This window comes from Amorphotheca resinae, assembly GCF_003019875.1.
Source record: "Amorphotheca resinae ATCC 22711 unplaced genomic scaffold M430scaffold_7, whole genome shotgun sequence".
NCBI lineage: Eukaryota > Fungi > Ascomycota > Leotiomycetes > Helotiales > Amorphothecaceae > Amorphotheca > Amorphotheca resinae.
Window position 1 is genome coordinate 225058 of NW_020194477.1, and position 20562 is coordinate 245619.

At 49.8% G+C, this 20562-nt stretch overlaps 6 protein-coding genes across 6 annotated transcripts; 3 read left to right on the forward strand and 3 right to left on the reverse strand.

Moving 5' to 3' along the window:
• Window positions 1-234: 234 nt before the first annotated feature.
• M430DRAFT_245695 (hypothetical protein) lies at window positions 235-4202 on the reverse strand. The gene is made up of 4 exons (XM_024865095.1): window positions 3815-4202; window positions 767-3629; window positions 563-712; window positions 235-456 (listed from the first exon to the last, which is right to left on the reverse strand). The coding sequence occupies exons 1-3, from the start codon at window positions 4003-4005 to the stop codon at window positions 665-667; spliced, it is 3102 nt and encodes a 1033-aa protein (XP_024720065.1). The 5' UTR covers window positions 4006-4202; the 3' UTR covers window positions 235-456; window positions 563-664.
• A 2031-nt stretch (window positions 4203-6233) lies between these two features.
• M430DRAFT_42570 (hypothetical protein) lies at window positions 6234-7534 on the reverse strand (the record flags this gene model as incomplete). Its single annotated transcript, XM_024867567.1, has 1 exon — window positions 6234-7534. The coding sequence occupies one exon, from the start codon at window positions 7532-7534 to the stop codon at window positions 6254-6256; it is 1281 nt and encodes a 426-aa protein (XP_024720066.1). The 3' UTR covers window positions 6234-6253.
• Window positions 7535-8491: 957 nt separating this feature from the next.
• Window positions 8492-9549, forward strand: M430DRAFT_42571 (hypothetical protein; the record flags this gene model as incomplete). The annotated part of the gene is made up of 4 exons (XM_024867568.1): window positions 8492-8580; window positions 8640-9220; window positions 9258-9352; window positions 9482-9549. The coding sequence occupies exons 1-4, from the start codon at window positions 8533-8535 to the stop codon at window positions 9547-9549; spliced, it is 792 nt and encodes a 263-aa protein (XP_024720067.1). The 5' UTR covers window positions 8492-8532.
• A 1529-nt stretch (window positions 9550-11078) lies between these two features.
• M430DRAFT_102915 (hypothetical protein) lies at window positions 11079-13103 on the forward strand (the record flags this gene model as incomplete). Its single annotated transcript, XM_024860828.1, has 2 exons — window positions 11079-12191; window positions 12267-13103. 2 exons carry the CDS (start codon window positions 11079-11081, stop codon window positions 13101-13103), a joined length of 1950 nt encoding a protein of 649 aa, XP_024720068.1.
• A 1309-nt stretch (window positions 13104-14412) lies between these two features.
• Window positions 14413-15771, forward strand: M430DRAFT_59029 (hypothetical protein; the record flags this gene model as incomplete). Its single annotated transcript, XM_024868772.1, has 5 exons — window positions 14413-14481; window positions 14550-14631; window positions 14772-14807; window positions 14860-15650; window positions 15736-15771. 5 exons carry the CDS (start codon window positions 14413-14415, stop codon window positions 15769-15771), a joined length of 1014 nt encoding a protein of 337 aa, XP_024720069.1.
• Window positions 15772-16201: 430 nt separating this feature from the next.
• Window positions 16202-20162, reverse strand: M430DRAFT_121984 (hypothetical protein). Its single transcript, XM_024861827.1, has 5 exons — window positions 19313-20162; window positions 18782-19264; window positions 18229-18730; window positions 16842-18181; window positions 16202-16782 (listed from the first exon to the last, which is right to left on the reverse strand). The coding sequence occupies exons 1-5, from the start codon at window positions 19715-19717 to the stop codon at window positions 16624-16626; spliced, it is 2889 nt and encodes a 962-aa protein (XP_024720070.1). The 5' UTR covers window positions 19718-20162; the 3' UTR covers window positions 16202-16623.
• Window positions 20163-20562: the final 400 nt, after the last annotated feature.

The window sequence follows — 20562 nt, forward strand, 5'->3', positions numbered from 1 at the left end:
TCTCGAGGGTTCTTTGTGCTAAAGATGATATCGTACCTACCTTAGGTACCTACCTTGGGCTCAATCGTATCGTCAAATTCGAACATTAGGTAAGTAGGTGGTCTTTCTGACATGACTAAGGAAGTCTGGGCCGTTTTAGACAGAAAGCTGACCCCGAGCGGACACCTAGGGAAAAACCACAAGAGAGAGGGACAATTTAACAGGGGTAATGACTGTACGACAGGCTCGAGATAGGTGATAACTAAAGGCGGGAAATAACTGTGAGGGGTTGATTGATTGAATACCGAGGTGCCAATAACCATTAAAAGGGAGTCCTAACAAGTCAACGTGACATGATATCCAAAAGGCTTGAATGCTTCATGATTGCCGAAGTGTAGCTGATATAGTCTATCTTCTTATCTCTTTATATCTGCATAAGAGCGCAAACAGCAAAAACGCCAGACCAAACAACAGGTTCTTCCTAGCCCTTTTATTACGATCTATCTTCTTTCTCCGGCGACCGTTCAATCATCCTCATCAGAGAAGACTTCCTCGCCACGCTTTCTTCGAGCCATACGTTCTTTCTTCTTCTTTCGAAGTTCGGCCGACGTTAATTTCTTCGCCTTCTTTGTAGAGACAATCTTGTTACCCATGGCATCGAATTTCTCTTCTTCCTGTTACGTAGTCAGTATATATCCGGGTCACGTGAAAATAGTTGCATCACGTGGGGGTTCTGATATCACGTGAGGTGTTGTAATCACGTGAATATAAACTGATGTGAACGTACCTCGTCGTCCTCGCCCTTCAATCTTGGTCCAGAACCTTGTCCACTGATCCAGTGGTGTCCACTGGGGGTCATGCGGCCGTCCATCACGGCCCAGACTTCCTCAGTCAAGTCCTTGGTGAACTCGGCAGAGTGGGTGATGATGATGACACCTCCCTCGAACTTCTTGAGAGCCTTGGACAGAGCACCAAGAGAGTCACGGTCGAGGTAGTTGGTGGGCTCGTCAAGGACGATCAAGTGTGGTCGTTGCCATGAGCAAGCAGCTAGGACAACCTTGACACGTTGTCCACCGGAGAGACCCAACATACGTGAGTGAGACACCAACTCGGCATCGAGACCGAAATTGGCGCAGTGAGCCTCAATCTCCTTTCGGACCAGAGGGCGGAATTGACCGCTGGCAAGAGCTTCCTTCTGGTCGATCTCAGCAACCATCTTCTGGTGAGAAGTAATGATCTCATTTCGGGGAATCCAGGCGTTATCAGCAGTCATCATGGGAACCCATCGCTCGTTCTTCATTCCAACGTTCTCTCCGAGAGCGAACGAACACTCGTACTCGTAAGAGTTCTTGAACTTACGACGGGCGTGAATGCCGATGACACGTCTCTGGGTACCCTCAATCTTGTATATCTTGTCCATGGCCTTCTCATCCTCGTCGGTGACGATCTTGTTGGCTCGGTCCATGGTCTCACGATCCTCACCAGTCTGGAAACGCCATTGGATATACTCGGAAGGAGTCTTATCCAAGTGGCTGTCAATGTGGGCGAAAGCGTGTTGCTTGATATAAGCAATACGGATGTTCTCGTGGGTGTAGACTTCACCCTTGGTTGGGATGAGTTCACCGGTCAGGACGTTGATCAGAGTAGATTTACCAGCACCGTTGGGACCGATAACGGCAATACGGGAGCCGAGGGAACATTGGAAGGTGATGTCGGTGATTTGTGGCTTGGGGGTACCTGGGTATTGGAATTCCATCTTGTTAACACGCACAATAGCCTTTGCCTTGGTCTTAACACCCTCGAGATAACCGGGCTCAGGGAACGTGAACTCGAGATCAGAAGCACCAAGCTCGTAGTAGGAGCGGGCACTTGGGCACTTCTTGACAAATTCTTTCAAGTTACCACGGTATCTCTTGAGCTTGAATCGCTCGTAGTGGATGATGTGCTGGCAGACATTATCCAAGAAACCGGAGTCATGAGAAACGATGATGGATGTGCAAGGGGAAGCCTTCAAGTAGTCCTCGAGCCACTTGACGTTCTTCACATCCAAGTGGTTAGTCGGCTCATCGAGCAACAGAATATCAGGAGCCTCGAAGACGGCACGGGCAAGAGCCAGCTTCATCTTCCATCCTCCAGACAGAGCAGTAATCTGGTTGGCGGTCATTTCTGGGGTGAAACCGAACTCGGCCAATTGTTTCTCGACCTCAGCCTGGCTAGTATTAACACCAACCTCAGCAAGCTTCTTCATGGTCCAGGCGATGGTGGTCTGTTCAGTGTCGGCGGAATCGAGATCGTGCTCAACGAAGACGGTCTTGACCTCGCTCTTCTTTGGGAAGCCCTCAACTTGCTCGTTGTTAATGGCGCGCATGAGAGTCGACTTTCCGGAACCGTTAGGACCGCAGAGACCGTAACGTTGGCCACGCTTGAGGCGGAGATGTGTTTGGTTCAGAAGGATCTTAGCACCATAAGCCAAGTTGAAGGTACAGTTGCAGAGATCCTCTCCCTCCTCGTCGTCAGCCTCCTCGGCATCTTCCGCCTCAGCACCTGGAGAAGCACGCTTTCGGAGGTTGTCAACGATTCCTTGTGCATCATTGTCACCAACAACGGCGGCAATGTATGGCTTAATATTAGTGGTCCAAGAGGAGCTATCGGCATCCTTCTCGTCAATAAGTTGACCGGCGATGGCGGAAGCATACTCGAGGACTGGACCGAACTTCTCGGCAGCATCCTTGTGCTTGGAGCCAAGGATGTCCTTGAGAATGGCGAGAACGGTGGAGACATCACCAGCATGTGAGACCTCAGGGATCTTCCCGTCCTTAACGTCACCGACACGGATAAGAGTGTCGAGAGCTTGCTTGGTCTTCTCACGAGCCTCGGGGTCAGCCAAGTTCTCGTAGTTCTTGTTCAGACCGGGCATGAGCTTGGGCAAGAAAGCCGCGACAATTTGGGGGTCCTCGACAAGCTTGCACATGTTGTCGACGATAACGGCAGACTTTCGCTTGATTGCGGTTTCGCGCTCAGCGAGACCACGGTCAAGAAGGGGGACCATGATAGCCAGAGTTGGCTCATGAACGTCGGTAACGAAAGTGGTAGCACCGAGCAGATGGACAGTCTCTGGGACGTTTTCTGGCTTGGCGATACACTTGATGAGCTCGGGAATGAATCGCTCGATATCCTTGTTGACGATAAGACCACAGACCTTCTCCATTGTACCGTAGGCCATCTTCTTGACCTCTGGCTTGGTATCCCACATCGACTCGGAGACGACTGGGATAAGATCTGGTACACGGAGGGCCAGTTGTGCGGGAGCGGAAGCGACAAGGGCCTCGATACAGCTGAGACCAGTGATCTTTTCTTGCCACTTTTGTGCGGTGAGGATGGAGTTGATGATGGGTGGCAAGACGACCTTGACGGCGTTTGCGTTGACGGCCTTGATGATGCTCAAAGCAGTCTCTTGTGCGGCATTCTTGACTGGGACCATCTTGTCACCAACGGCTGCCAGGACGGCTGGGAGGAGAGTGACAAGATATGGCTCAACAGCCGCCGAGGTCTCGCCATGCTCAGCGATAGCCTTGATGGCGTTGAGAGCGCGCTCTCGTACAACGGCATCCTTCTTGTTCGCCAGTTGCTTCTGGAGGGTCTCGACAGTCCTGCAAGGAAGATGTCAGCGTAAATGTTTCCAGGGCAAAATTTTCAAAACGTCGATAGTGGGAGGTGCTGCGACCGTGAGGCGCTGCCCTCAGAGCGCCACAAACAACGGCAAGGCCGCAGAAGAATCCTCTCTCGACTCTTCACTCCCGTCGATAACTGTGATAATAAAATGCGAAAGACTTACTTTGTTGGGGCGTCCTTGGTCTCGATATCGCCGTTAATGAAAACGGCAAGGTTGTGGGTTGCCTCGTTGATCTGATCTTGGTCCTTCGAGATGTTCAACTTGGCCATCAGTTCGTCAAGAACCTTGACCGATCCCTTGTTCTCCTTAGCAGACATGTTGGCAGATGAAGGTGCTGCTGTGGCTGCTGGCATGTTGTGTAAAAGAGAAGGAAGAAAGAATCGATTGTGGGTGGGGATAGGATTTTTTTTCCTCAGCAACGAGGGGCGCGCTAAAGAGATAGGGTATCGATTAGGTGTCGAATCGTATCTTCTATCGGGAATGCGTGTTCCTGTCGACGCAGATACAGGATGTTGCGGTGATGCTCAACCGTATTTCACCGGCGTCTGGTGAAGAGGGGATGAAGGAGAGTGATTATGGGGGGGGAAAGAGGATAGAGCGGAGATGAAGAGAGAGAAAAAGAGAGGAGTGCGATGCAGAAGAGAGATATGTTCATATACTGGACCAGAGGGCGAGGTTATCTAATCCGGACCAAAACACCAGCGCAGGCGGTCGCTTAGGGAAAAAAGAGGAATTAGTGCGAAAAGGTTCACCGCCCTGGAGAGGTACCACATACAAACCGTGCCTTTTGGTCAGCATCCGAGTCTACTCCTCTGTGGCAATCCGTGGCAATCTGTGGCAAATGCTGCACAGTAAAGAACTTGCGGCTAATCAATACGGGGTAACATCTCGAATATTTACCTTGCATTCACGGGCTATTGGTTCTCGAAAGAAGAAAAAAAAAAAAGAAAAGTAAAAAGATCTCACCTTTTCTACCTTTCTTGGCCCGTCTATAATTTGCCCCCTCCCCCTCTTCCCATAGCCAGCCCCCTTCATAATCAACATGACTTGCAGGCGGCAGAGGCCCTCTTCCGAGCACTGTCCTATCCGGGAAGAAGACTCGGCTTGGGCTCGAGTTGTGGGAAGAGATTCAAGTCAAGGGTTGCCTCTTGTACTTCTCTCTTAGTAAGGGGTTGTGAAATCCAGACGGCTCAAACAGCATGGCGAATATCCTGTCGTGTAGCTTTCCTTCAGCCCCAACCCTTCCTCCCCTTACTTGCTTCCCATTTCTATTTTCAACCTCTACGCTTGACCGATAAATGCAAGAATAAGCGCAACATCGAAGCTTATTGAACCCAAGATCAAGTTAAGTACAGAGCACAAAGTACAAAGTACAAAGTACATAGTACCAGCAAGAAAACTCTTCACCGCCCCTCTCGTCCCATCTCACCAACCCCAACAACACCCCGTTCTGCAGTAGGTAGAGTCTGTCCCGTTTACACACGGGAGGGAAACGCCTATACCCCACATTTCGCAACGGAGACCCCGATAAGTTATCGCCAGCACGCTTGTCCGCTTGAGGCTTGAGGCTTGAGGACGAAGATGTGGGGATTGATTGACTGATTGATTCATTCATTCATTCATCAAATCCATAAACCAATCCAGGCCTTTATTACCTACCTAAGATCTAAAGCATCTCCCTCTCGTTATGATTTAACCCTCTTGTCTCGAGTCCTATCAGATGCACAGAAGAAACAACCGCAGGACTGTCACTTTGGGTTCGCATTGGTGGATGAGTTACAAAGTTCGCCTTGCGGATCAGGCTGCAAATCAGTTTGCTTCGGTGTGCCTTAGGCAGCAGTAAGGACTATCTTTAGCACAGCACTGTTAAAAAGGGGGGGGGGGGAGGGGGGTTAAAAGGGGGGGCAGGGTTCTCGTCTCGTGATTCGATCCCTTATTCGCTCTATTGGACAGCAACTTACTGGGCGATGACCAATGGCGGGCTTGAGGAAAGATATTTTCGGTGTGGTCCTGAAGGTGTAGGTGCGAGAACTCGGAGGAGCTGACGGGCCCTAAGAATTGTGATGTGTGTCTAGAAGAGGTCTGCTATGATCAATGACTTCCTGATAGGTGCCGAATGATCAATGGCAACTCGAGCATTATAACTTATAAGGCCTGAGAATCATAGGCTCAGCAACGCTATCGTTATCGTTGAAGTAGATCTTCAGGCAGGTAAGGTAAAGTAGTTGATTTGCGTAGTCAATTTCGTAGTTAGTAAGTAATGGAGTAGTACGTGAGTTGAGTGGGAATAGCTTCGAAATTTCCTATTTAGGACTCCGGCTGCTGCTGAAGGAGAGTGTTGGTGATCAGCATGGCTGGGAGATGAAGGGGTAAACGTGGGTCTGGTTGAATTATATATATGCCCTGATTCTACACAAGTCAGTACTTAATCAAGGAAATCAAGGGGGCCAATATCTGGCCGAGTACCTACCTATCTTTGTGAGGGTAGCGACCACGTGACCCACAACCCCTAGGTACTGTATTTAGATCCCCTTCTCTGGAACTAGACTCAACAAGACCAATGCTACCCATATCATTGTTACTGGTGACAGGGTGACTGGGTCACCACAATCTTCCAATTGAAGTTCCAATAAGCAAAGAAAAATAGCTGTGCAACTTCACGAACTCCCTGCCGTTTTCCGGAGCGTCGTATTCCATGCTCCATTTCCGATACCTCTCCTTAGTCTTCTTGCCGTTAAGAGGTGGAATACCGCGTCTATAAACACAATGCCATGCGTCTCGATTCCAACCTCTCGCATCGATATCCGGGTGCTTGGTTGAATCGAAGGTCTTCGGGAAAGCGCTTCGATATGCAAGCGACAATGGGTTGTGTGCCCTCATGATCCGGTACCGGTCGTTCATTGTTCTTAGTGTATCGTGTCCTTCCACGCCATCAAGTAACAATTTCTTGAGTTCATTCTCGTAAGGCGAGTTGCCATGCAGCTTGTCTGTATACCAAGAGCTAAAGCGGTCCAGGCGGAGCATATTTGCTGTTTTCGACGGCAAAAGATCCAATTTGCGCTCTACCATCATGAAGAGGTGGTTAAGGTACTCCTCGATTCGTTTTCCGTCATACCAATCTGCTGCCCCCGATCCATAAGGTGTTGTTTTCCTCATGATCCTTTGTGCTTTCATAAATGTCTCGCCCATCATCCGGTTCTCCTGTTTTCCCTCGAACATCTCCGTAGAATACATTCTAGCCATCTTCACGTTCCGGATTTGTAAGAACAGCGGGAAGATAAACTCGTAGTCCCATTTTGCCCTTGTCCATGGCAATAGTGCCAATAAATCGGCCTCGATTTTGATCGAGCACTGGGGCTGGGCATTGTCGAACCAGCTCGTGTTCTTCGTATGCCCGAAAACCACCCAGAGAGACAGACATCCCTTCGCCCCCTTGAGTATCTCCACAAGGGCTCGAACTTTCTTGTAAAGACAAAGGATTTGGGCACTGTCTTTTCTATGCGGAGCCCAGATCCAAATTTGAACGTTCAGGTTATGCCAAGGTAGATCACAGAAGCCCCTGGAGATGGCGTCTAGTAGGTCCTCTAGATCCCATTGCACTCCTTTAGTGTTTTTTGCTTTTATCCACGATTTGTATCGATATTCTGGACTGACAGATATTATGATCGTGTTGTCATTGTAACCAGAAGGTACTTCGGCGGCTACTTCTGCGTAGATTTTGCGGCTTGTAAGGAGGATTTCCTGGTCTCGTGAGAGGTGATTTGGTTTCCTGGGAAGCGATCGGCCGACATGCAGCTGGGGTGAGAAGTGCTTCCATATCTCTGTCCGGATCTCTGCTGGTAGAAGGGAGAACATCCCGAGGCTCGGATCAGTTATTTCCATGTTGCAAGTCGAGCAAAGCTCGAAGGTTTTGAATAAGCTCTGATTCAAAGTGTGTTTTGGGGTGCTCGTCGCCCGAGGGCGAGATATTTAGAAAGGCTTAAAAGGTAACTTTGTATCTGGTCTATTTAGTGTTAGAAAGATGTGGATAGCTGTGAAATGCTCTATTGTAAACTGTCGAATGGATGTGTTTGAGTCAAAACTTTGGCGTGGAATGGTTGAAGATTTATGGTTGCCGAGGCACATATATATCGATATGAACTGCGTCGGTGACTCACCTCAGCGGCACTCGGTCAAGCTTTTATACTATAGTAGACTAATTATAAACAAGGCTTTCCCTAAAAGAATGTAATATACTAGCTCTCTATTAAGTTAACGAATTAAGGATATAGTTATAGCTAGATATGCCTAGTTACTATATTACAGCTCTACTAGCTTTGTCTTTAACAAAGACATACACTTATAGCCCATTTTTTGTAGCTGCCACGCTAAGAGCGAGTATTGAGTCAAGCTATCAGCTATAGTAGAATTAGTGAATCTTTCTTGGCTGCATCACTTCATAAGTGTCAACTTGCCATTTGTGATAACAAATTGTCCTACATCATCCTTTGTCCAAAGGGCTAGAACTTCTCGTTCGAACTGGTCCGTATGCCTGATATTTGTTTTACAACAGGATCGAAGCCAAATGCGTAGCGGACACCGAGGTCTTTGATGTGACCTCTATCTGATATACTCGATAGACTGTCAAGATGAGAAGAGCTCACGCAATATAACATAGCCTGTACGTGAGTTCTGCTTAGAATTTATTTGTCATCTTCGTAGAATCTGATATCATGACTTCCATTTTAATTATTTGAAATGTAAGTCATGTAGACATGATTATTGTTTCCACCTTTTAATAGTACTTTGTTGTGCTGCGTTTCTTGTTAGACCTCCAAGAAAGCCTATGGAAGGATGTAACCCCATTCTATTTTGCCACTAGAAACATATGATGATATGCAATGTCCATAGCAGAGACCCACGCATCTCTGATGTCCTGTGGCAAAGTTGTAGTGGCATCACAGCCGACCCAATTCACTAGCTTCTCTGCTTCAATTGTCCACACCAGGGCTTTCAAGAACCGCAAGAGTTCCCGCCGACCGACGAACCAGAATCGAGCGCGACGAAGGAACTCACAGTTCTGAAGCACCATTGCCGGTTAGGTGATTATGCGGGTCACGTCTTCAACAACCTAGAGTTACACAACACCGACGCCCCTTTACCGAAGCTCGCCACGGAACTTGTCGAACTCTTGGAGGAGGAGGATAGTGACGGGCCCATGGCGCTAGCCATCGAGTTTATCACAAATCGCATCCGCAACCAAGGGGGAGACATAGATTCAGCGATGGCCAAGTTCGCGGTACAGGCCTATGCTGCTCGGAATCAGGTCTGCCATAGAGAAGCCGGACACCTTGTGATCGCGGAGAAATGGGACGACCTGGCCCGACGAATTTCTCTGGATCGCGAGGCGCTGCCTGAAATACTCCCCGAAGACCAGATACAGCATCTGGAAACTTGGCGTCGGATACTGTGCTACTATAGAGACAGGTACATCGCCCAGAACTCGAATAGAAAGTGGCAGAAGCGAGATGATGAATCCCTTGTTCAACTTGCTGACACTGTATCTACTCCCGGCGATCGACGACAATCGTAAGGTAGGCAGCGACAGTAGAACTAATAGCGACAGTAGTAGCGACAGTGACAGTGACAGCGACAGCGACAGCGACAGCGACAGCGACAGCGACAGCGACAGCGACAGCGACAGCGACAGCGACAGCGACAGTGAATTTACTACATTCTTTGGATGTCTAAGAGGCCTTTTTCCTCTAGCCTACCTAAGAGCATTTGTCTGTCTCTAGCTTATTGACAACAGTAATCGCTATAGCTTTCTTTTGACACAAGTGTGAATAGAGGGCAGCACGACGATCGGTCAGGGTCAGATAATCTTGGCCACAGAAGCGGCAGTTCCTAGTTCCTAGAAGCGGCTCTTGTCCGGGTTAGAAATAATATGTAGAGTACATATGATTAAAGCTCTTGACCATACCTAAGATCTGCGAGTTCCGAATCGCCTAAGACTGTTATTATTGCTCAACAGTTCATCAGTGATCGAGTCTGTAAGAGTGACAGATCTAATGACTGTCTTTCCGGTCTTGTATTAGGCTATCCTGGCAAGAATTTCCGGATGAGAGTCATGAGATTCGGAATCGTCGATTGGGAGGCTGAGGTCGCTTGCATCAAAGGCCTGCGAAAAAGTCCTGCCTGTCTCACCTAATAGAACAGGATTTATGAAAGCGTCGCTGATTTCATTGGGTGTGGTAGAAGAGCCCGATACGTCTCCGGTCATCTCGTGTTCTCCTTCCTCGTTTTCTTCAAGTGCATCGGTCAACATGGATTCCTCGTCCTAAAACAGCGGCGCGCAGGGTATGTTAAACTTTCGGTCGCTATACCAGGGGATCTCGAGGGAACGGACCATCGCTGCTTGAGATGAGACAAAGAGACAAGGCTGAGGTGGGAGGTTCGAGTGGTCTATTGCGCCCTTAAGTCGCTTTGGAACAGGTCAGCCACTGATCAACGAGGGTGTACCGTGAAAGATTACCTAGAGTGAGGGCGCCCTTAGCGTAAGGTAGGTAGGTAGGTAAGGTAAGGTAAGGTAGGCAAATATCTACCTAGGTAGGTAGCCGAACCCCTATTATTCTAATACCAGTTAGCCGAGAACCGCTTAGCAGACCCTTGAAAAGGCTAGGTAGCTATACGTCGGCGCCCCCCTCTTGATCTATCGGCGCCCCCCCGGGGTAATGGACGCGCATTTCGTGTTTACCTGTAAACATTTAGTAAGGTATCCTTAAACTGACCTCACCGTCACTCACTCGCCGTCGCCTCCCCTTTGTTACCCCCGCTGTTACCCTCTGTTACCCTCGCTGTCGCCCCTCTGTTACGGTAACAGAGCAGTTGGATGTCTGTAACAGGACATCAACCCTGGCTGCGCAATGGGTCCCCATGGGTTGGGTTTTTATATGTGTGGCCTAACCCGCCAAGAACCCAACACGTGATTTGAGCCTCAACAGTATCACGTACCTAGTAACGCGACCATAGTACCTATAGGTACCTTAGGTAGGTAAGTAATCTACCTATAGAGTTGATACTAAATTTTCTACTAATCAACTCCTTACGTTACCTAGGTATCGCGAACGTATCACAACTATGGTACAAAGGTGCCTTAGTGCTTTGGGACCCATGGGTTGGGTCCTAAGTATTCACCCTAGCCTACCCCATGGGGTGCGTACCCAAGCCATTTCGTGGGGACCCATGGGTTTCTGCGCAGCCTAGTGGTATCAAGAGGACTTTATATACTTACCTTATATAACGAGGGGGACTTGCTTCTGTCGACTTGGAGTGAACACGAAAAGAAAATAGCGAAGTCGGAAAAACTAGCACCCACGAGTGACGACCACAACAACTCCCTTTCGCAACCTCCATCCTCATCGTCCTTCTAGAATCAATTTTCAACATGTCCTACGAAAGTGGGTTGATAACTCCCTCAACCACCTCCGACAGTTCGCGAGGTCGACGGGCTGAGGCAAGCTCCACTGGCAGTTCTTCTCGTGGCTTCTTCGGCATCTCTTGCACAAAATACCGGGTTGGAGCACCTCCCCTGCGACCTCTGCCGATAACTACAGTGCGCGATACCGCACATCTTCCCCTCGATGCCGCACACCTTCCCATTTTCGCGCGTTTCGATTCAGAGTTCAAAGAGAGAGCAGAGGCCATTTTAGCCTTGAACAGCATCGTCTACCCTGAGTGTGAGTGTGATTTTGTGACCCGCTGCGTTCCTGGAGAGATCTGGACGGCCGAGCCCACTATCCTCATCATCGCCGAATGGACTCAGGAGTCACCGAACACATGGATGAGAGTTGTCGGGGAGCTCAAGGCATGGATCGATGATAGACTCCATGAATCCGGCTTCGAGGGTAGGAACGTGGCCGTTGAAATGATAGCCCGTCAGCTAACTAGACGAAAGAGAATTGCGCCTGTTCTTAACAAACCAGATCTAGAGAGGGACTGGCCAAGCATCCTGGACTCTGTGTATAGGATTCTCGAATCATTTGACCAGACGAGATCGCGTATGACGTCCATTTCCCTCTTCCGTCTCGGTTTTAGCGTGGTACGCGAGGTGAACCCTATAACGGTCTACATATCTGTCGACTACGACTGTCGGGAGAGTACCTGGCCTCCTGTGATCCGAGCCATCGAAACCTACATCCAGGGCACTATACACGACCTCCACGTCCATATGGAGCACAACTTGCCGCAGAATTGGGCATTCCCTCTGCTGCTGCCAACCGTGAACGACCAGGAGGCAAGATATCCGGATGAGGAACTGCGGCTCATGATCGAAGGGGACTACCAGGCGACCGTGGACATGGGGGCCGAGATTGGCCCTTCCCGATACATCACTAGGGATGATGGCAAGCAGTGCAACCCTGGATACGGAACATTAGGTTGCTATGTCGAGATCAAGACAAAGCAGAAGCAACAATGGGCAAAATTCGGGCTCACAAACTACCACGTCGTCCGCTCGGCTCTCGAAGGCTACCGCTTCAAATCCAAAGTGCCAAAAGCCGTCGAGAATTTGGACCAAAGAGCCATGTCCTCCTGCTTCACTACCGAGCAGATCAACACCATAACGATATCTCAGCTTGACGACCCACCCCAAGGCTCGGATCTGTGGAGATCAGACCGCGATGGGTTTAGCCCCACGGCCCGAGAGCCACGATACCCAATGGAGCATCCTTCTCGGATCTGCCATAACTACACCGTCGACCAGGTGCAGTGCCGTGTTGCATTTCTGCAAGCTGAAGGCCCCGCTAGCCAAACGATGGCCAAGGCTACCGCGCAGCAGCTGAATCGAAAGATCGCTTTCTTTGACGAGAATCGCCAGCATCTGGGAAGAATATGGGCAGGCTCTGGATGGGGAAGACGAACTCCTCAAAATAACCGCCTGGATTGGGCGTTGATCGAGGTTGAGGGAAATCGCCTTGGCAGGAATGCGCTACCGGGATGTGAGACTTGGTGTGAGCAATATGATGCCGGCCTTCTCCCGGCCTTAGTTGGGCGAACTGGCTTCCTCAAGCCACGGACGAAGATGTCGGCGAAGGACGCTGTACCGGGAACAAATGCATACAAGGTTGGCGCTAGGACAGGAGCAACGGCCGGGTACATTAGCCACTACCAATCTCGCATCAGGCTCAAGCAGGACTCGTACATGAACGCCACCGTCTCGGATGAATGGGTTTTTATGGGTCATCCGCCCTTGGCAGTGACCATGTTTCGGCCATTTGCCAACCATGGCGACTCGGGTGCAGTGGTCTACAACTCGCAGGGGTCGGTATTGGGCCTGTTGTTTGCGGGACAGAAACCGCAACAATATCACCCAGAGGCGTTTAGTTACATCACGCGAATTGAGGACGTATTTAAGGACATTATAGACTCTAGTGGAGGGGACATAACAGACATTCGCATTGCAATGTCTTGAATGGCATTGGGGAAATAAGATTGTAGATTAGAAATTCCGTTGCGAATAAGAGGTTATTAAGTGCAAATTATTGTGTATATGTACTAAACCAATTATCCTCCTGATAGCTTGAGTTCACTGTGTTTCTACATTAAGAACTCTAAGTCGTAGCCCCGTAAGAGCGTAACTTTATCTAGAGAGAGCAACACCAAAAGGCTAGAGTAATTAATAAAACTAAGTCAGTCTCCCTATGATTAGGGGTAACTAAAGGGAGTAAGGTAACTAACTCACTACCTTAAGTTGTCATCTTCTGGCCTCGGCCTCCACAATCTGGGCCTACAAGGTGTCCGTCTCTACCTTACCTTCTACTTCTACATTACTAGTTTTAAGGTCAGGTAAAAGTTCTTCTTTACAAAGGGCCTGACCCGAGGTCAGGACTCGCTCTACCGCCGCCGCTGGACAGGGAATTGAATACGACGGTTACGCGCCAGCTACTCGACTGTGATTCTCTGCTATATCGCGAGTGATACCTACCTAGGTAGGTAGTTCCTAATATCCTAATACAAAATCCATTTTCTAAAGATAGGTAAGTTATGTCTGTAAAATTGTTCTAAGCTAAATCTAGGTGTATGCAAAGTCACAGTCCTTGATCGTTTTGTAGTGTAAGTCTGTGGATTGATGAAGCTATTCAGACGTTGCTATATACATGATCTAAGCTAAATGCGATGGTATAAGGCTATGAGTCTATGAGACACCCGATATCTCTCTCTCTTATTTCTCTCTCTTATTCGTGTACCCAAGTTAAGGCCAGCAGCCGTCCCGATACCGAGTGACCAGATCATCCTGCTAAATGCATATTACCGTATCTCCCGAGTCCAAACGTGACATATGCTACGTATCATAGGATGCAGACATGTCGTGGAAAGCATGAGACCACCGAGAGACCTCTATAAGGAACCCGGAGGTACCTTAATGGCTCTGGTATGATATCTGGCACGAAAACCCTCGAAAGCGCCCTGGTTTCAGCCCTGATTCAACCCATTATATGCCCTTAAGGCCGTGTTCAACTGCGCCGTCTCACAAGTACATGCTCTCGTAAGAACATCTATATAGTGGCTCCCAGCACAACCCGTAGAGTTCCTGTTGACGGGATGCTCCAGAACGGATCCCGATCACATGACATCCGAGCAAACCCCGCTTTGCCACTTTTGCACTAGCGACTTTCCCCGAGGCTCGGACAGAAAATCCAACATCCATACCCGTTCATCCGACCTTCTCAAGCATCTACATCTTCAACTCCCTTCCCCTCTACACGCAATCAACCATCATCATGTTCGCTGCACGAAGAGCTTTCACCAGCGCCCTCCAGACCAGAGCCTTCTCGGCCTCTGCCAGAGACGTGAGTAGCCCTGTTGTCATTTCCCCAATTGGCGATCGAGAGCTCAGGTGCTAATGGATATACAATAGCTGTCCAAGGTCACCGTCCTTGGAGCTGCTGGTGGAATCGGTCAACCACTGTCTCTCCTTCTCAAGCTGAACCCGCGCGTTAGTACGTATACACCCAGAGCAACAATTCTTCCTCGGAGCAGGCGAAAACCAGATTTACCTCCCGGCTCATTTTCCGCATCATAGAGCTTCTTCCACATGTTAAAACATTACCTGGATGAGCAATACTGACTCGATCTCTAGCTGACCTTGCCCTGTACGATATCAGACTGGCCCCAGGTTTGTAGACAGCTTCCTCGCTCTTCCAAGCAGCTCTAACAGAAACCTCTAGGTGTCGCCGCCGATATTAGCCACATCAACACCAAGAGCAAGGTCACCGGCTATGAGCCAACCCCCAGCGGACTGGACGCCGCCCTCAAGGGTGCCGAGATCGTTTTGATTCCTGCCGGTGTTCCGCGCAAGCCCGGAATGACTCGTGACGACCTCTTCAACACCAACGCCTCCATCGTCCGCGACCTCGCCAAGGCCGCTGCCAAATCCTCCCCCAACGCCAACATCCTCGTCATCTCCAACCCAGTCAACAGCACCGTCCCTATCGTCGCTGAGGTCTTCAAGAAGGCCGGTGTCTACAACCCCAAGCGTCTCTTCGGTGTCACCACCCTGGATGTCGTTCGTGCCTCTCGATTCGTGAGCGAGCTCAAGGGCACCGACCCCGTCGATGAGAACATCACCGTTGTTGGTGGTCACTCCGGTGTCACCATCGTTCCTCTCTTCTCTCAATCCTCCCACCCTGACTTGGTCGGCAACGCCGCCCTGCTCAAGCGTGTGCAATTCGGTGGTGACGAGGTCGTTCAGGCTAAGGATGGCGCTGGATCCGCCACTCTGTCGATGGCCATGGCTGGTGCCCGTTTCGCCGAGAGCTTGTTGAAGGCTGCCCAGGGCCAGAAGGGTGTCATTGAGCCTACCTTCGTTGAGAGCCCATTGTACAAGGACCAGGGCATCGACTTCTTCGCCTCGAAGGTGGAGCTCGGCCCTAACGGTGCGGAGAAGATCCTCGAGGTTGGCAAGCTGGCTCCTGAGGAGGAGAAGCTCTTGGAAGCTTGCTTGGCGGACTTGAAGAAGGTTTGTTCTCCCGCACATTCCCCCCATGCCACAAAAAAGAGAACCAACGCTAACCATCCCCACTTTAAAATAGAACATCGCCAAGGGTGTCTCATTCGTCGCCCAGAACCCGGGGAACTAGAAGGATGACAGTCTAGAGGAGAGATCGGAAGACCTGCATGTCTAGATTTTTCGATTTATGTATTAAGATTTTCCTTATCTCTTGTCTAATGTCGATATCCTAGTGCATACCTAATCCTCTGAGTCTTGTCTTGCATGTGTGAATGGTGCCAACCATGGAGATGGAGATGGAGATGGAGACGTCGGGAGTCGGCCTTTTCTATCCTCCTTTCTCCATTTTTGATTTTAATTAACAACGTGATGACCACACACACACACCCTTCCATACCTACCTAACCTCCCGTCATTCTTCCCATCGCCTCACTTACCTTACCTTACCTACCTTACCTATCTCAGGAATCTCATCTCAGCAATCTTATCTCATCTCACCACTCACGAAACACTCATAACATAACATAACATAACATACATACACACGTTATAACGAAGCTGGGAATTCTTAAACGAATCGTGTCTGAATTTTGCTTTTCCATTTCCATTTCCATTTTCATTTTCATTTCCCTACCCTGCCAGCTAACTAGCTAACTAGTTATTTTCACCCATCAATCAATCAATGAATGAATAGTCCTTGAAATAAAAAAGTCAAGAAGTTAAATGCCTAAATCACGTATGATAAAGCTCAACCCCTACAAACCCCCTTTCTCTCGCTCGCTCGGTCACTCCATCGCTCAGTTAACTAACATAGCAGCATCGCATTATGAATATGAATTAGATAAATAAAATGAAATAGGCAATACGCCATCTCCAGACCCTGTTTCCCTTGCTTACATGCTTTCTTGCTTACATGAATGAATACCCGAGTTAGAATCAGAGAGAGAGGAAGAGAAAGGAAACCCCAAATTTTGACCCGGCATTAGAAATAACTCCTCATAGCATCGTCAAAGCCGGGACCGCCTTTAAGGTCACGATCGAAAGCGTTGGAGACGTCGAGGACGCGCTTGATGTGGCTCATGCTCAGAGGTTCGTGGTTGTTGACGGCGAGCGCTTGGGCGGTGCGGATGGTGTTTTTGATCTATTGGATGCTTGTTAGATTTGGTTACTAGGGAAGGGGGAAATAGGGGAATTGATTACCTGTCGACCGTTTAGATTGTGGCGTGCGAGGGTATTGTAATCTTCCTCGGTGAAGGGCATGGTATCGACACCCTCCAAGACCCGCACGCGTTCGATGAACATCTTGAAGACGCTCTTCTTGGCTTTGGGGCTCAGCTCGCCGTAGCGCAACGCGATATGGATGCGGGATTGGAAGGCGTCGTCGAAGGTCTCGACGCGGTTGGTGGTCAGGAAGAGGATGCCTTGGAAGTACTCCAGCATGCGGAGGAAGATAGACACTAGGGCATTACGGTGGATATCTTGGATCGTGCGCTTCTCTAGGAAGACATCCGCTTCGTCGAGGAGGAGTAGGGCGCCCCAGGCGTGCGCGATGTCGAGGATCTTCTGGAGTTCGGATTCGAGAGAGCGTGGATCGGTGCCCAGCTCGCCCGCGCTGACCATGTAGAGTGGGCATTTCAGCAACTCCGAAATACCTTCTGCGGTGAGCGTTTTTCCTGTTCCCGGGGGACCGTGGAGAACGGCAACAAGTCCTTTGCCTTTGCCTTGGATAACGTCATCGATGCTTTCGGCGGGATGGTATTTGTGAGATTCGACAAGAGCTTTGACGATGGCTTTGGTGTTGTCTTCAAGGACCAAGGAGTCGTAGGCTCCTTCGTTCCAGACAATGTCCTTGACTCCTGAAACGGTGAATTCGAGCCAGAGCTTCTCGGCGAAGGCGAAGCCGAGAACGACTGGAGATGCAATCAAGTATTCCTCGTCTGTGAAGACTGGGACTTCCTTCTTGTCATCTTCGTCAACGACGGCGTCACCATCATCATTGGCTATCTTGCTCGGGACCTCCTCGAGCTTCTCGACGACGATCTCCTGGCCATCTGCATCGACCGGGACTTGGATGATGTGAGCTTCCTCTTTTTCATCCATAACGATCTTCATCTTCATCTTGGGCTGGTCATCCCCCTTGTCTTTCCCCCTTCTCTCCTCTATAGGCCGGTCTTGGTCATCATCGGAACTGTCTCCGCAGCCACAACCACCCTCATCATCTGAATCAGAATCAAGCAAATCCGGATCTTGTGGCTTGACCGTGCTGACATTGTAATTTGGCAAGATCCGACGATGAATGGCCGGATCAATCATAATCCTGCCATTGATGTTGACCTTGATGATCTGCCTGTTCTTCTTGTAATAGGCTAATCCCTCGTGGCTTCTATAGTTCACACCCTGCAGAGAAACGAACTTTTTACCACGGTCGATCAACTCAGCTCGGATCTTCGCCTCGTTCTTGTGGTATTTCAGAGGGTAGCAGTTCAGACTAGTGATTTTTCTTGCCCCCTTGAAAGCAGGGACGTCGCAATCCATGGTTCCTAGGCTTTGTTAGCAGGGCTTCAGCGGAGATGACTGTGATAATTACCCATTCCCCAAACTTTTCCGTCGTACTCTAGATATCTTCCCTCAATATTGTACCACTCTCCCTTCATGAAACTAAATTCCTTGTCGGCCAACTCGATTTTAAATGCTCGTGGTTCGTTGTAGGAACCATAAGTAGTGGTGTAGGCAAGTGTGTTTGGCTTGTAAAGTGCCCATAGGAGATCAAACGTGATGATGCCAGATTCGAGCATGGGATATAGGGTTTTCTTGGTTGAGGCGTAGTCCTTGTCGAGATATTTCAATAGGACCTTGAGATGCTTTCGCTTGGTCTCGTTCCGCTTCTTGGCTTTCCGCTTCCCCTTCTTGACCGTGACCTTCTTGTTCTTCAGCTCCTTGCAACATTTTCGAAGATCCTCGAGGTAGAGAAAAAGTAAGTTGGGGTCAACGACTGGGGTCTCTTCGACCAAGCTGACGCCCTTAACCCCATCCATTACCTCATTCAAAGCATCCTTGAGCAACTTGCTCTTGATATCAACAACCGTTGTCTATTGTAGATGTCAGTATGAGCTGGGAGCCACAGGAAAACCAAAACCTACCTTGTACTTCCCCTCCCAGTCGAATGTTCTCCGAACATTGAACAAATACTGGTCATATTCGGAGCTCTCTTCATCCTCTGCGGTGTCCGAGAGCTTGTAGTTATGGATCGTGTTGTCCCATAGCTGATCGACTCTCTTGTACTCGAGCTTGCTCCCCCGCTTCTTCTTCTTCTTCTTTGTATCTTTCTTGCTCTTCTTTGAGCCATGAGAATCGAGTTTCGCAGAAGCGCGATGCCTACCACTGCGCGGTGCCTGTCTGCCTAAATCGCGTCGTGATCGAGTTGGCATAGGAGGCTGACGCCACGATGGCCTACCGGCCTGGAGTTGTTGTATTCGCTGTTGCATCTGTAGGAGCTGTTGGAGCTCGGCAGTCTCGTCCAAGTCATCCAGAGGGTCCAATTCTTCTTCGACCTCCGATTGAGTCTCTGCTTCTGACGTTGAATCCGAATCCGATGAGGAATCTGAATCGGAGTCGGAGGAAACCTGTAACTGTTAGGGAAGTCTCGCAACCTGCTACCGGACATCACATACCTCCTTCTTAGCCTTCCGCTTTGACTTGGCATTACGCTTCTCTTTGGCCTTCTGCTTGGCCTTCTTTTTCGCCTTCCGCTTCTTCTTCCTCTCCGTTTCTGTGTCCGTCTCGGAGTCTTCTTCTGATTCGCTTGAGGTTGAATCGTCGCTGTCCGAGTCGTCCAAGCCTTCTGATTTCTCAGTATCGCTACCGACAGCCTCTTTCGCTGCCTTCGACTTTGACTTGCCGCCCATTTCTTTCGACTTGGGCGTCTTGCTCTTTGATTTGGGTAATTTCTCAGGTGATCGCTGCTTCGTCTCTACTCTTGCGCTTGAACTTCCTTTACCGACCTCTGGGGGAGCTTCGTGCCTCTCCGTTGCCTGCACGCTTTGGCTCGTGCTCGTGCTCGTGCTTGGGGTATCCATGATGAATGAACCGACGGAGTAGGAGAGGAAGAGGAAGAGTAGGATCTGGGAGAATTGCAGAGAAGTGCAGAGCTTTTACCCCCAGATCATGCACTATTGGCGGCCGGGTTGCAGAGTGTTCGCCGAGTTGTCGTCGTCCAGTTGATCGGCGTGCCAAATAGAAGAGCTCTGATCAGCTCGAGATCCACAAATGTGACGCGAGAAAGCGGTCCTGCAGTGATGCCAACTGTCTGTGTAATTTCTTTTGGAGAGTGGTGATTTGGCCACAGCTTGGAATCACCAGACACCTTGCAGGTCAGCAGGCACAGCGCCGTCCTCGTGGGTCAGGCTCCCAGCAGATGGAAGGGAAGGGAAGGGAAGGGAGGCACGGGGACGGGAAAGAAAGAAAGGGGGAAGAAGAAGGGCAGAAGAGTAGAAGAGTAGAAGAGCATATGATGGGGGGGGGGGGAGCTCTTAATATAATCCAGAACCGAGGAGAGCTCTCTCGGGGTGATACGGCCGTGAAGAAAAGAGAGAAATAGAAGAAGCCCGTCGCCGTCAATGCGGAGTTGCGTTGTACATTCATCGCCCATTGGAGGGAAGGCTGCGTTGGCGCCTAGCCGCCTGTCCGATCCGAACCCTGCACAGATCAGCGAGGCTGACCGTCGCGCGGGACCCAGAACTCTAGAGACGCCATTAATTGGCCCACGACGGGCACCAAGACTCTCTCCACCAACGGCTGAACAACTTACCCTGGACCCCGCGCCTTGATCCAAGCCCCGGATTGACTCACCCGTGGCAGGGCTCTTTGACGAGGCAGCCTTGAAAGGCTGAAGCCCTGCCAATGACGACCCGTGGGGAGCCGG